The 15,446-nt window shown below is 40.3% G+C and overlaps 1 protein-coding gene and 1 long non-coding RNA gene across 2 annotated transcripts; one reads left to right on the top strand and one right to left on the bottom strand.

Annotated features, from left to right (window-relative positions):
- Positions 1–2,664: 2,664 nt before the first annotated feature.
- Positions 2,665–9,433, bottom strand: LOC110686811 (protein FAR-RED IMPAIRED RESPONSE 1-like). The gene is made up of 3 exons (XM_021863399.1): positions 9,202–9,433; positions 3,110–3,878; positions 2,665–2,971 (listed from the first exon to the last, which is right to left on the bottom strand). The coding sequence occupies exons 1-3, from the start codon at positions 9,431–9,433 to the stop codon at positions 2,665–2,667; spliced, it is 1,308 nt and encodes a 435-aa protein (XP_021719091.1).
- A 2,936-nt stretch (positions 9,434–12,369) lies between these two features.
- Positions 12,370–13,311, top strand: LOC110686792. Its single transcript, XR_002504303.1, has 2 exons — positions 12,370–12,786; positions 13,185–13,311. It is a non-coding gene; the product is annotated as an uncharacterized LOC110686792 (long non-coding RNA).
- Positions 13,312–15,446: the final 2,135 nt, after the last annotated feature.

The following is a 15,446-nucleotide window of genomic DNA, read 5'->3' on the forward strand; positions in this document are numbered from 1 at the left end:
ACAACCATGGTATTTATTGGGACCATTTGGTAATGTGTAATGTGTTTGTCAAACTACAGCTTAGTGGCATCGACGTCCTTTTCCGACTTTGTGACCCAGCATGGAAGGTTGGTCAACTACATTCTTGGAGCAGATGCACTGTTGACATCTTAGAGCCAAAGGATAAGTAAGAACCTATGTTTCCTTGTTTGCTTACTGTGTCAATAACTATCAGCCTACCTTTAAGGTCAGGAGAACGTATCTTCAGCTTTCGTATTGATTGTTGTCCTCCAATATGCAGCTCATACTACGGTGTTCTTATGCTGGCGTGTATTAAGTTCTTTGCAAGAAGATTCACCACGAGGTTCAGTGTGGTGAGTGGTTTTTATATCTGTTTTTTGTGTGAAGATCTCTGGAATGGTTGGCTAAAGTGTTTGTTCTATTCTTACATTTACAGGGGAAGATTCCTATTGCTCGGGCAAATATGTTCTTAGACGACATGCAGTGTGAAGTGAACGAAATGAAAGACTTTCTGGGAGATACGATTCCAGGCCCTAGGAAAACATCGCTAAAACTGTGATGTGTTGGTGTTTGTTGACTAACAAACAATTGTAATATTGTCATTTACATTCCATTCCTCCAATGATGATCGTATTATGTACATTAACGTGTATTAACAGACTCGGTGTATGTGTCTTTGTAGGACTACAGTTTGTGCTGTTTGAACTTGATCAGTTTGTGTTGTCTACACTCGATATCCTGAATTTTGAGGTGTACTATGTTATGCTTATTTTGCTTTTGTTTTTAAAAACATGAAAATGAGAGATACTCAAAGCATTTAAAGTCTCGTGTTTTAAAAAGTGAATCAATTTACTCCCATCTTGATAACGAGCTCAATCCCTTGAACCTTTGTCTGTATATATATTTGTCGCCTTATATATGATCTGAAAGACACATGTGATGATTTTTATTACATGTTTCAAATGCTTAACAGTGTTACAAACTGTTGAAAGGAATATTTTCCCGTAATCTGCTTCTTCATATGCTCAAACAAACAATATATCCCGTAATCTGTTTCTTCATATGCTCAAGCAATAAACGGTTCTTCATATGCTCCCGTAACATAACAACAAACTGTTGGAAAAAATATGCTCCCGTAATCTGTTCCTTCATAACTCAAATGGTCACGAAATGGCCATTAGTTCATCAAGACGTTTCTGCTTCACCTGTGACAGGTGCGATGTGTTTAATGTCATATAAATAATCACTGAGGTAGAATGACATAAATTTAGTATTGAAACTTACAAGTAGCTTTCGAGAAGACGTATTTGCCTTCCCCTTCCCCTTTGTTGTCTTCCCCTTTGACATATCGGGTTCTGCCATTACAGCCTTTTCCTGCATCTTCCTCCTAAACACCAGATCCTGCAACACCATTTCCTCCTCCTCAACACCTGCATCCAGCCCAACACCATTTGCTGCTGCATCCTCCTCGACACCATTTGCTGCTGCATCCTCCTCACCACGATCACCATTTCCTGTATTTGTTGTCTTCCCCTTTGTCTTACCGGGTTCTGCCATTCCTGCCTTTTCCTGCATCCTCCTCCTAAACACCAGATCCTGCAACACCATTTCCTCCTCCTCAACACCTGCATCCTCCTCAACACCATTTGTTGCTGCTTCCTCCTCCTCACCACCATTTCCAACATCTTCCTCAACACCACTTCCTGCATGCTCCTGTATGTATGATATAACAGCATTCAGAAAATAATAACAGGATAAACAGTCAGACCCTTTAAATATTGAAGATAGCATAAATCTTACCGAGCTAGGCTTCTTATTCTTGTTGGTTTTCTTATAGCCAGTTTCAGCTAACGTTTTGTGCCTTGAACCCTTAGGCCTGCCCATTTTCCTTTTCTTAATTATAAGGTCTTTGATAACAAGGTCCATAGCAGCTGGACAGGAGTCTACGGCAGTAGCATCGGCAGCAGGATTCCTAACTGAGGAAAACGTTCTGCCTTCAGGGGTTGATGTCAATGTACTAACTATAGGAACATTTTCCTTACTCTTCTTGTCCCTACGCTCATTAACAGCTAATTGAAGCTTCGATAGTGTTTCAATTACCATATGGACCGTTTGATCGTCCACCATGGCAGCGGTTTCACATAAAGGCTCGAGTTTTTGCATCATTTTGTTGAATCTCTTCACATTGACCGTGTCCCCCGGATCATGGTAGGCCACCTTCACCCTAGTGTGCTTCCGGGGTATGTCCTTCCTCCAACAGTCTACAGCGTACTTCTCTGGTAGATCTTCAACCAAGTTTTCATCCAAAATCCTAATACAGTGTTTGCCAAGTATGCCACTTGTCTCAAACTTCCTACAGTCACACTGCACCTCCTTTGTCATTGGACAGAAAGTAACATTGTAGGATCTTCGCCTGTTTGTAATGACATCCTCACTCGCACCGGGAGGTACTATCCATACACGATCGACCACCGAATACTGAATAAGCTTTTCAGACAAAACCTTCTCTCCTCGGACATTGCAATACATCATTCTCGTACACTCCTTTTGAACTTCTTGAAACTTGTTGTCCGTGTATAACTTTTGGAATATTTTTTCGACTTTGAATCCACTAACCAACCTCCTAAGGTACTTCGAGCAACGCGCATCTGCACTCAGTTCATCTCAAACGCGTTGATCCAAGGCCATGCAATACTTTTGAGGAAACTCATGGAGTTTTGTTTTGCGGTTCACATAGCCGTCAAAAAATCGATTGATGCTCTCCACCCTTTGTGTGGTCTTCATAACGGCCCAAAAAAACTCCTTCACGTACGCAGGCACCCACATATGACTCTCTTTGTGTAGGCTCTGTAGCCCTTCATTGTCCTCCAACTTATACTCAGCAATAAACTCTACCCATCGGGTTTGGAACTCCCCGGGGTCAAAGCTCTCATATACCAGCTCTTTGAGGGGGTTGACGAACTCTTGGTAACTAGACAGAAATGATAACAGCAGAACAACAACAACAAGTTAGCTTGTCTTTAATATGGGAATCAGATTATTACGCCTTTAAAACTAATATCAAGACCTTGAACATAGTAAAGCCAGGAGGAGGAATTTCACAACATACCCTGCACACTTGCCAAGTTTCTCAGGGATCTTGCTCATGATATGCCATATGCACCAACGATGCACCGTGTTTGGCATGACTTCAACAAGGGGCCTCCGCATACCTGCCGTTTGGTCGGTCAATATGGCTTTAGGAGCTCGGTTGTTCATGCAAGCTAACCACTGTCGAAATATCCACGCAAATGTATCGCAGTCTTCATGTGAAACAAGAGCACATCCCAACAACAACGATTGCCCATGGTGGTTCACACCAACAAAGTTCGCAAACAGGAGCTCATACTCATTCGTTAGGTATGTTGCATCGAAGAAAACCGCATCACCAAAGTCCTCATAAGCTACCCTACTTCTTGCATCCACCCACAACACATCCTTAAGCCTCCCTTCTTCATCCAAACGTTGAGCATGGAAAAAATTTTGGTTCCCGGTTTGCATTTTGTCAAAGTACTCCATCATTGCCACCGAGTCCCCTCCAACCATCTTCAACCGCCTAGCCTTGTACACCTCATGTTGTAAATCTTTTACTGTTAGAGCCATGTTACCCTTTCGTTCGGTCGCCATGAAACCGTGTATTTGAGAAATTGGTACACCTTGCTCGTACAAATTCGTCAACGTCTTCTTCACTTTGGAGGTCATTTGCCTCATGCGGTACTCCTTAACAAGCTCAGAATTTGTCGGATCAATCTCGTGATTATGCTTTACTTCCACGCTCTTCAACTCCCACAAGCCATTTTCGACCCTAAGCACTCTCAAACCGTGTAAACCCTCATCAACTAGGAAGGTAAGCATTCGAAGACATGTCATAAAAAAGGCACACAAATCCTCAAATCCAAATGAATGAGAAAATCCACATCAAAAATATTTCAACTTGTCATAGTCATGTTTGTTACACAAAAGGGAACAAGAAAAACACACAAGAAAGAGGAAGAAATTGAAAAGGTTCATAATCGAGGCATGTAAATCAAATAAGTCCCAATCGTCACACAAGTGATCGTTGATAACAACATCAACGATCCCAGGTTCCTTAGAACCAAAATCAATCAATCTCGAACCATTCGACTCTTTCTAAGCTAAACCTAAACTAAGCACTCAAAGAAAAAGGAAAGAGGGGAAAGGAAAGATCTCACTCAAATGTCTCTTAAAGAAAGATAAAGCAACCAAACCATTTACCAAGGCTCCAAAGCTTCAAAAGTTGCTTCCATCGGTCTTCAAAGCTACAAAAGAGAGAAAAAAGAAAACAAAAGAAAGCACTAGACAAAGAAAAAGAGTTAGTAGAACGGGGAAGAAGGAAAAACAAAAAGCTACAAACTTGGCCCATGGACAAAACTAACTACCAAAACCATCATTAAGAACATCATCATCTCATCATCATGATCATCATCAAAAGCAATACCACATAACAAAAAGCTAGACCCATAAAGAAGCTAGACAACCCGATGCTTAACAACAAAATTACCCAACAAAAGCTTTTCAAACCTTCCCACGAGTCCTTGATTCCTTCGCCCACACTGACTTAAAACTACTCCCTTTTGATTCAAACACCCCCCCCATACTAAATAAGAGCATCGTCCTCGATGCTTCACATGCGATTGAAAAGACAAGGGAGGGACCAAAAAGGGGGGGACATGCATACCAAGGGGGAACTAGTTGCCACTAGGGCCGGCACCATCATCCCTAGGGGGGGTGGGTGGTGGCTTATAGGGTAAATTCGTATCCCCTAATCAAAAGTAAATACCTAAGTCCTCTAACTAAAGTAGGTAGGGAAGTAGGGTCGAACTCCACAGGGAAACAAGTCTTTCTACTCCTAATTAATTATTATAATCTAAATTATCTAAATAACCAATATTTTTGGGAATAAATTCTATACTACGAAGAATAAGGTCGGAAGAAATAAAATAGGGAGAAATTAATTATTAAAAGACCTAGGGCATAGGTTCACTGATAAACAATATTCCAGGGCAAATAATAATAAGTAATCATCAAGCATTAATTAATTAGATTATAAAGGGCTTTCGCAACGTATTATAATCACAGAGTTAAACTACCGGTATTAAATCTCATCTGTCGAATCTCGACTTAACCATTTATAAATTAGTCCCCCTATTGAAACTAAGTCTAAACATTAATTCTCATCTGTCGAATCTCGAATTAATATTGCTAAACTCATACATTTAAACCTGGCCAAACCTAATTGCATAGCATAAAAACAATCAATAGGAAATTAACCAAGCATTGATAATCAACAATCACAAAATTACCCCTTCATATTATTTATTAGATCCCCATAAACCCTAGAAATAAAACTACTCAAGCATCGTAATAACTAAACTAATCAAATGAACAAAGAAAAACGTAACCGAAGAAGTAAATAAAATAACTGAAATTAAAAGAGAAGAAATTGTTACCAAAAGAAATCTAGATTAATGAAAGTAATTAAGAACAAAAGTTGAGAGAGAATTTAAGAGAGAGAAAAATCCTAAGTAGAGAGAGAAAGTCTAAAGAAGAAGGTAATTAGAATTTACGTACATAATTCGTACTTCAACATTCCTCAAAACAAAAATTAAAACTAATCTAATCAGCTCTAAGAAAAACACGCGCCCGATCGGGCGAAGGGCCGCCCGATCGGGCCCGCCTTTTTTACAACGCCCTTTTGGTATGCCGCGCCCGATCGAGCTTACGCTCACCCGATTGGGCACGCTTCTTCCTTGAAGGTGCCTATACGCGCAACCGCCCGATCGGGTGTATGCTTGCCTGATCGGGCCCGGTCTTCTTCTTCGAGGCTTGGATTTCGATTGGGCACAATTTCTCGTCCCAATCTGGATTTCCTCATCGGATCTTGATTAATCGATCCAATAGCCCCGGTATCTCATACCGAGCCCTTAATCATCGGCTCTCACCGATCTTGGGCTTCAAGAGTGGTCGTGTCTTTCTAGCTTCCGTAGTTGATCCATAAAAACCCGGGAAAATGCTCCAAAAGTGCAATTTCCTGTAAAACTCAACTTAAACTACGAAAACACTAGAAAACACAAATTAGTAATAAAAGTGGCCCTAAAGAGCCAAAAACACTACTATTAATGACCACGGGACGGGGGTAAAACACTATATAAATTGGACATATCAAACACCCCCAAGCCAAACCTTTGCTTGTCCCTAAGCAAAGAGCTCATTAATGAACATATAAAACATGCCTCATCCCAATAAACAAAATAAAGCACAAACGATTCAAGATAAGTCTAATGAACATTATTCAATGTCAATCAATCTCGTACATCTAATTATCATTCATCCCCAACAATTGTCAAGTAAAGCAAACCACGTAAGCATATAGAATTCAAGACTAGTGCTCACACACTCAACTCTCATTTATGTGGCGAGTAAAAGATGTACTCGATCGCTCTCGAACCAACCCCTTTATTTGTGAACAATGCCCTCCCATCTCACACTCTCGTGTGTTTAAAACAATGAAAGCTCAACCTACTAGTCGACTCGAAATATGTCAAGTCATAACTTGCATTGATAAACAACACGTTCACATTCATACAACTCTATGCACAAAGGTCGGAAGGTCTTTAAAGCTTGTAATGTAAGGTTAGGGGAAAGGGTAGGATAAATTTGGGAAAATGTGAGAGTAAAGCCATGCTTAAGGGAGTCATATCCTAATAAAACCCAAGGTCACAACAAGTGATGAACAAAACATCTCCAATCACAACTCAACTCCACAAAAGTTCACCAAACAATCATATATACAACACAATCCCAACACTTACACATTCACTCACAAAATATGATAATATGGAATATAGTGAATTAAAAAAAACTTTGAACCATTTATTCTTTTTCTTTTTTTTTTCAAACTTGAACTCTTTTTTTTTTCTTTTGAATTTTTTTTCTTGAACAACCTTCAAATAGAACATTTAAACATTAAACAGTTTTTTTCTTTTGCTCTTTTTTTCCTTTTTACCTCATATTGGAAATTTCAACTTTGTAACACAACATATCAATATTTTCCAATCATAAAATCAAAGAACAATCACTCTTCTTTTATTCCCACATCGTGCAAATAATGTGCACACCACAACTCCCTCACCTCACCAACTAATAGCTCCCCCAAGCCAAGCTTGGGACTAGTAACCAATGTGGCTCATATAGGCTCGTAATGTGGATAAATAAACAATAAAAGGGCAAAAGCAACAACATGGTAACAAGAAGGGAACAAATGTATCTAATATCGTCTGAATGCTTCCTAAGAGAACAAATACCTTCGTCCTCCTCAATGTGCATAATGATGAGTCATACAAACATTACTAATAGTTGCAAACCAATACTCAAATTCATTGACATACCAGGAACTAACACACATTCCTAACCAAATCAACTAGTCAAGCACTATATTCACAAATAGTTGGCAAAATTGACGCATGTTTAGGAATTCAAACAATTAAACATCAAATCATGATCAACAAATTCACAAAGCTCATTATAATATACCAAGAATCAAAACAATATTTTCTAAGTATGGGACACAGGGAAGCATGATTTACAATTCATTGGAAGGTATTTTTGAATTTTTTTGTTTTTCTAATTTTTTTGTATTTTTTTCATAAAGGAAAGCAATAAAAACTACACTAGGATAGCAATAAATAGAGAAGAGAGAAAGGGAGTTACCATATATACAAGAAATCTCCCCCCAAGCCAAATCAAGAAATTCCCTCATTGACTTGGGAAGGTAGCTAGGAGAAGCTACTCCTCATCGTCATTCATCCTCTCATATCCTCCTCCATAGCTCGAGCCGGCACCACCCTAGCTCGGTCCAGCACCACCATAACCCGAACCACCTGCATAGTAGTTAGGGTTCACATTCCCCCCCATACCCCCAAAAGGAGCGTCACCCCCATATCCATGGACTGAGGAGTAGTCCACATAAGTACCAAATGCTCCGGGGTGAGAATACCCTCCTTGGGGTATTGGAACCACTCGGGAACTAATGCCTGGGGGGGATAGCCCCTCGGCGTGCATAGTCATCGTACATGGGGTATAGACCCCTTCCAAGGTTCCTCTCTATGTGTCCTACCCGACCATCCAAGGCGCTTAACCTAGAATCTAGGTTTTGCATCATGGCCTCTACTCTCCCTTGACCCATCTCTATACGGTCCAATTGGCTCCTAAAAGCCAAAAAGTCATAAGGGGCATTAGGGTTGAAGTTATAGTCGACCGAGGAAGTGGGTACGCCATAGGTGAAGGGTGGAGGTGGTGGGTAGTGTGGTGAATGGTGTTGGGGAGATTGGTCTTGGGGAGATTTGTGGGGTTGTGGTGAAGGGTGAGGTGGTTGAACCTCACCTTGACCGTTAATCTCAGATGTATAAGAAGGCTTCCCCTTCTCAAATTTGGTTAAGGCGGGGTTGGGTAAGGTGAAGGCTTGGTCCCTCCTACCCGATTGTCGGTGGACTATCCACCAAGTGTCACCCCCCATGGGTTGCACCCAGTTTAGGCTCCCTAAATAGGATAGGTGCATGAGGTTTGAGCCTACAACTTTCCTATGACCATCCGGGTTCCAACCTAGGTGTTTTATGGCGATATGGGTCACTAACCCCCCAAAATAAATAGGTGCCCTAGACCTACCCATTTCGGCCGCGTTGGCCGCCCTTTAGAAGTGATTGGCTATCCTATGGGTTATGTTCAATTTTTCAGCGTTAGGAATTACATAGGATGCCAATAATTCCAATTCATCCCTCCTCACATTTGTCGGTTCATGCCTCCAAAAAATAGTGAGGCCGGCAAATCTTTGCCAAAACTTTGGGACGGGATGTTGAATCCATGACCCTTTGGCTTGTTGGAGGTTAGCCAAACCCTCCCCAGTTAGTCTCTTGTAGACCATGGCAGTGTGGTCTTGGGAGGGTTCGATTGGTTTATCCGATTTCATACCAAACAACTTTCCAAATTCTTTAAGAGTTAATCTCACATCGTTGTTCAATAATCGGAATTGCACATGAGTGATTAATGCATTCATTTTAATAACATTAAAACTTGAGATAAATTCTAATGTTAAATAGTCATATGTATCATGGCACATTTGAAAGAAACCACTCATGCCTATACCTTTAAACAATTTTCCCACATATTTATCTAGACCTAATCTAGCTACTGTGGGATGATGAACAAAGCGGGTTGAGATTACCTGTCGATCAATGAGGTTTAGCATCCTAGCCCGTTGCTCCTCCGAGGTGATAACAACCTCCTCCCATCCCGGTACTTGAAGCTCCGGGTTGACCGTGGGTTGTTGTGCCCTTGAACTTTCACCCCTTTGTGTCCTAGAACGCTTTGAAGCCATTGTATGTGGAAAATTGGGTATCTGGAGCTTTCTCTCTCTAAGGGTTTAAAGGAAGTATGAGAGAAAGTGGGAGAAAATGGGTGGAAAATGTAGAGGAAGTGGTGAGGATTAAGAATATGTAAGAAATTTGAGTTTTTGATGGGTGAATTTGAGGAGATCTTGGATTGAAGATGGAATTGAAGGTTTGAAAATGGACGTTTTAGAGAGAGAAAGTGTGAAGGAGAAAGAAGAACTAAGGAAGAAAAAGAAAACAAAAAGGGAGAAGGGGGGTTAAAACCCCGGATACAAATAGGCGCGTCCGATCGGGCGAAGGTAGTTCAGGGAGATTGTAAAGTGCACGCCTGATCGGGCGACCTCCGCCCGATCGGGCGCGAACTCGAACTTGGGAATCGCCCTTTGCTCGCCCGATATTTATTTTTGTGGCACTCGATTTCTCCGAAATTCCGCCCGATCGGGCGAAATTTCCCTTGATTTCTTCCCTGATTTGCGCGCCCGATTGGGACTCCTTGCCCGACCGGGCGAAATTAAGCTCCGATAAAATCAATATTGCGCGCCCAATTGGGCGTCGTTGCCCGATCGGGTGAAGTTTTCTGCAATTATAACCTTAGGTGCGCGCCCGATCGGGCCCGTACCCAGGCCTAGAGCTTTTCTTCCTTCGCCTCTTTTTTTCTTCTCTTGAAACCTCCGTACTTTGTGATCTAAAAACTGTACAAAACACTCATGAAAGGTAAAATTCACTCTCCTCACCTCTCTAAGAAAAAGTAATAATAAAAATAAACAAAAAATTAGTCTAGAAAGTAAGAAATACGGGTTGCCTCCTGCAAAGCGCTGGTTTATCTAGGTCCCGCACGACCCTCTTACCACAGGTAAAACTCAGAGTGAATCAGAACCGCTTAGGTGAAGTAATTCAACTGCACCAATTGTATCCCCCTCATGATATAGCTTGAGTCTTTGGCCATTAACCTTAAACTCGTTACCATGTTCATCGAAAACCTCCACAGAACTGAATTTATTGGCCCTTTTTACAATAAAAGGACCCGACCACCTTGACCTTAACTTTCCTCGGAAAAGTCTGAGTCGAGAGTTGAATAGTAACACGTTATCACCCTCCTTGAATTCTCTCGGAAGGATCATCTTGTTGTGCCACCTCTTCGTCTTCTCTTTGTAGACTCGAGCACTATCATAGGCCGTCAACCTAAACTCATCGAGTTGGTTAAGTTGAAGTAGCCTCTTTTCTCCCGCTAGTTAGGCATAGATTTAGCTCCTTAATAGCCCAATATTCCTTATATTCTAATTCGACCGGGAGATGACATGATTTATCGTAAACGAGTCTATACGGAGTAGTACCTATAGGGGTCTTGAATGCAGTTCTGAACGCCCAAAGGGTGTCATCCAACTTGTCGCTCCAATATTTCCTTGACTTTGCCACCACCTTCTCTAGAATGGCCTTGATCTCACGGTTAGAAACCTCAACTTGGCCACTAGTTTGGGGGTGGTAGGCTAACCATGTCCTATGGTAGACACCATACTTTTTTAGGAGGGTGTCTAACTTCCGTTCATGAAAGTGAGATCCTCCGTCACTTATTATTGCTCTAGGTACGCCAAATCTTTGAAAGATGGTCTTCTTGAAAAGTCTGTGGACCACCTTGGCATCATTAGTAGGAGTGGCGATGGCCTCAACCCACTTAGATACATAGTCGACGACGACAAGAATATAACGGTTCCCTTTTGAAGAAGGGAACGGTCCCATGTAATCAACACCCCAAACGTCAAAAATTTCAGCTTCTAGAATTCCGGTTTGGGGCATCTCATGCCTCCGCGAGATGTTGCCCGTCCTCTAGCAAGAGTCACAAGCCTGCACAAAAATATTAGCATCTTTAAACATCGTAGGCCAATAAAAACTTGACTCATTAATCTTGGCCACCGTTTTAGTGGGGCCATGATGTCCTCCATATGGTGAGGTGTGGCAACTATTAAGCACACCGTGGACTTCCCATTCGGGAACACACCTGCGAAACAATCCATCTGCACACTCACGAAACAAAAAAGGATCATTTCAAAAATAATGTTTAACATCAGAAAGGAATTTCTTTTTTTGTTGGTAGGACAAGTCAAGAGGTAGAGTACCGCCCACTAAATAATTAGCAAAATCCGCATACCATGGGTATCGCTCTACAACTGCGTAGAGGTTGTCATCAGGGAAAGAATCATCTATAGGTAGAGAATCCTTACCCTCATCATACCTGTTACGTGACAAGTGGTCTGCCACTACGTTCTCTGCTCCCTTTTTATCTTTGATTTCGATGTTGAAGTCTTGGAGCAAAAGAACCCATCGGAGTAGCCTTGGCTTTGATTCCACCTTAGCTATCAAGTACTTTAACACTGCATGGTAAGTAAAAACAATGACTTTAGAACCAACAAGATATGATCTAAATTTTTCTAAAACATATATAACAGCAAGAAACTCCTTCTCCGTAGTGGCATAGTTGACTTGGGCCTCATCCAAAGTTTTTCTTGCATAATAAATAGCATGCAAAACCTTGTTCTTTCTCTCACTACTACAAAAATGCTCAAAGAGACCGTAAATAAGAGACCGTTTAAGTAGATAATCGGCCTCTTTGTTTCAAGAGACCCAATATTACAAATAACCGGTCTCTTTGGTATAGTCTTAAGAAGTAAATATTAAACAAAGACCTTTTAATACAGATAACAGGTCTCTCTTGTAATTTTTTAATTTTTAATTCAAAAAGGAGAGACCTGTGTTAGTACATAACAGGTCTCTCTTGAATTTTTTTATTTTAAATTTAAAAAAGAGAGACCTATGTTAGTATATAACCGGTCTCTCATTATTTTTGTAAAAATTTTTTTAATAGAAACTCGTGACAACTGACAAAACTTAATTAATTGGTTTCCCTAATTTTTATATATAAAAAGGAAATGAAACCCTAAGTCTCTAATAATTCACGAACCTCATCAGTCTTCATCCCGCTGCGGCGCCGCTTCATCTCCTTCTCTCACTCCCCTCTTTCTCCAACTTTTCAACACACGAATTAACAACCACCACCACCATGATCTACCTCCTCCTAATCTCTTTTCTCACCCAATTTATATCCGACCAAGTCAAATGAATATAATGACCCGCATTCACCTCTATCAAATCTGTCATAACCTTGTTCACTTGATTAAGAATCTCTTTGTTTAGATTTTTAAAAAATTTACTAATTTTGGGTTGTATAGAGGAATTCCACCTTGCCGCAGACACTAACAATTGCAATTCCACTGCAAGAATCCGCGTTGATTGTAGATCTATTGTTTGATTTTGCTTTTGTTTAGCGGGCGTTCATCGTTTAATGGTAAGTTATTTTGGTTTAATTTTTTTATTTTTTTTTACTTGCGTCTGGAATAATTTTGACTCTCAACTAAGGAGTATCAACATATTTTCTGAATTTGTTGAACAATATGGGTCTCCATCTTTTATGTCTTTGATTTTCATCTTCTTTATATATTCAAAGAAAATTCAATCCATCTAAAAAAAAAAAAAAGAATATTCAAGAAATCTTGTGCTTTAGTGAGTTAATCTTTTACTAACGTTATATATCAGTTAACCTTTTATGGATTTGTTAAACAATTGATGCTTTAGTGAGTTAATTTTTTACTCACTAGTTATATATTTGTTCAATTTTTCAGTTAGGTTTTCTAAATAATCTTAATTATATATAATTTATTAATTATGTGGTTTTTGCTTTCACAGATGCTGTTTTCACAAGGAAGGAGTATTTCAGCTACATTTTTTGATGTAATTATTTTTGTATTGTAGATTACAATCATTTGTATACGAAGTACATTATTTATTGTGGAATTTCAAGTTTTTTTTTGTACTTTGATACTTTCAATTTTACACCAATTTTTATTTATTTATTATTTTTTTTTAATATAGCACATATTGTAATTTTAATTTTAATTTAAAAAATCAAATTAAATACGTTTATTTTTTTATTTAAAATGAGACTATAGAGACCGGTTAAGCTGAAAAAGCGGTCTCAATTTTCTTAAAGTAGACTACCTAATTAAGATAGGCGGTCTTAGTTTTCTGAAAAGAGAGACCGCTTTTCTTATAAAAGCAGTCTCAACTTTCTCAAAATTGAGACCGCTTATCTTTAATAGGCAGTCTCAACTTTAACATTCTAGAGACCGCCTCTAACAAGCAGTCTCTTTGCCAAAGAGACCACTGCGCTAGAGACCGCCTCTAAGGCAGTCTCTTTAGTTAAATTAAACTGGTCTCTTTGGCCAATTTTGTAGTAATGTCTGTCCGAGCACGACTCCTAGCGCAAAGTCACTTGCATCATACATGATCTCGAAAGGAAGGTTCCAATCGGGAGCACATATGATGGGTGCCGATATCAAAGCCTGCTTAATCCTGTAGAAGCCTCAAGACACTCGTTAGTGAAAATAAAAGGAACATCCTTGAGCAAAAGCCGAGTCAGTGGTTTAGCAATTTTAGAAAAATCTTTGATAAAACGGCGATAAAACCCCGCATGACCCAAGAAACTTCTAACTCCCTTAACATTAACTGGGGGAGGTAATTGCTCAATCACTGAAATCTTAGCTTTGTCTACTTGTATGCCCTTATCAGATACAATGTGACCTAGAACTACTCCCTCTGTCACCATAAAGTGACATTTTTCCCAATTTAGAACTAAATTGCACTCTTCACATCGTTTTAAAATTTTAGCGAGATTAATTAAACATAAATAATATGAGGAACCATACACGCTAAAATCATCCATAAAGACTTCCATAATAGACTCTATGAAATCAGAAAAAATACTCATCATACAATGTTGAAAGGTAGCGGGTTGTCACGGGTCATCTCCCACACCAAGGATGGGCGTCAAGAGGGTCACTAGGCAGCAAGGCAACAATCGGGGCTAGGGGGCTTGCCTTGGTGCTCAGGTAAGCACTTCCCCCTAAAGAGCTTTATATTGCACCTTGCTTAGAATCCTAGTGAACACCCACTTGACAGTAACACAATAATGGGTCGTTTGGAGACCCAAATGAAGTCCAAATGGGCCCAAATTCGGGGGTCCACAGTATTTTGGGCCAAGGAAGACGATGGTGGTGTCAGTTTCCCAAGACAAGGTCCCGAAATACGAGTTTTGGCAGCAGGTAGTCCGGAAAACGCGAGATGCTTCTAGAAGGTTCCGGAGCTATCTACAAGGTTCTTTTGAAGGAGTATTCTAGAGGGAATGTCTCTAGAATATTCAAGGGTTTTCATGTACATAGTAGAAGTGTCTAGGGTCTTCTATCCATGTGCATAATAAGTGTTGTACGTTCTAGAATGTTCTAGGGTTGTCTTGAACATTCTAGCTAGGGAAGGATGTAGAAACCTCCATGTAGGTAGTTCCTAAGGAGGTGGGAACACTCTAGATGTTGTAAGTCTAGAACCCTCCATTTGAGGAGGTTAGGAATTTTCTAGAGAAGCATGTAAGTAGGATGGAGCACTATAAATAGGCTCCAAGGCTCATTTGTACATTTAAGTTGAGAGATCAACAAGTTAAAAGCTATAAGTTGAGAGCAATACAAAAAGCCTTTCTTAAGCACTTATGTTCTCTTGCAACTCAATCTCTTTCCTTCAAACACTTAGAGAGTGTGAGGAAAACCAAGGCACGAGGGTGCCAAGTGAGTGATCGGGCATACCAGCAAGGGTGATAGCTTGGGTGCTCAATTGTCTACGACACTTAGTCGTAAATTCGGACTAAGGCACTAAGGGTGAGTTCTTAGTTCAACCAAAGAGGACTTGTTAGCACAAAGGGATCGGGCTAGCAAACTTATACTAGCAGCACAAGGAGTTGTGCTACGTGGGCACAAGGAGTAAGTGCCAAGGAGAAAGCCTGACTCGTCTTACGACGGACTGTAAGCGGGTGGCGCACGGTGCGTGACTAGGGCAAAGTAGTCGGCACGTGACAGGGTGCATTACATAAACCAAAGGGCATTCTACGATATGCAAAAGTGT

The sequence above is a fragment of the Chenopodium quinoa genome, unplaced genomic scaffold (genome assembly GCF_001683475.1).
Source record: "Chenopodium quinoa cultivar QQ74 unplaced genomic scaffold, ASM168347v1, whole genome shotgun sequence".
In the NCBI taxonomy this organism is placed as follows: Eukaryota; Viridiplantae; Streptophyta; class Magnoliopsida; order Caryophyllales; family Amaranthaceae; genus Chenopodium; species Chenopodium quinoa.

Coding starts and splice junctions, on each gene's coding strand:
- LOC110686811 (XM_021863399.1), bottom strand. CDS start 9,433: ATGGCTTCAAAGCGTTCTAGGACACAAAGGGGTGAAAGTTCAAGGGCA. Junction 3,879..9,201: donor TGTGGGAAAATTGTTTAAAG/GTATAGGCATGA, acceptor TTACCTTCCTAG/TTGATGAGGGTTTACACGGT. Junction 2,972..3,109: donor AAACTTGGCAAGTGTGCAGG/GTATGTTGTGAA, acceptor ATTTCTGTCTAG/TTACCAAGAGTTCGTCAACC.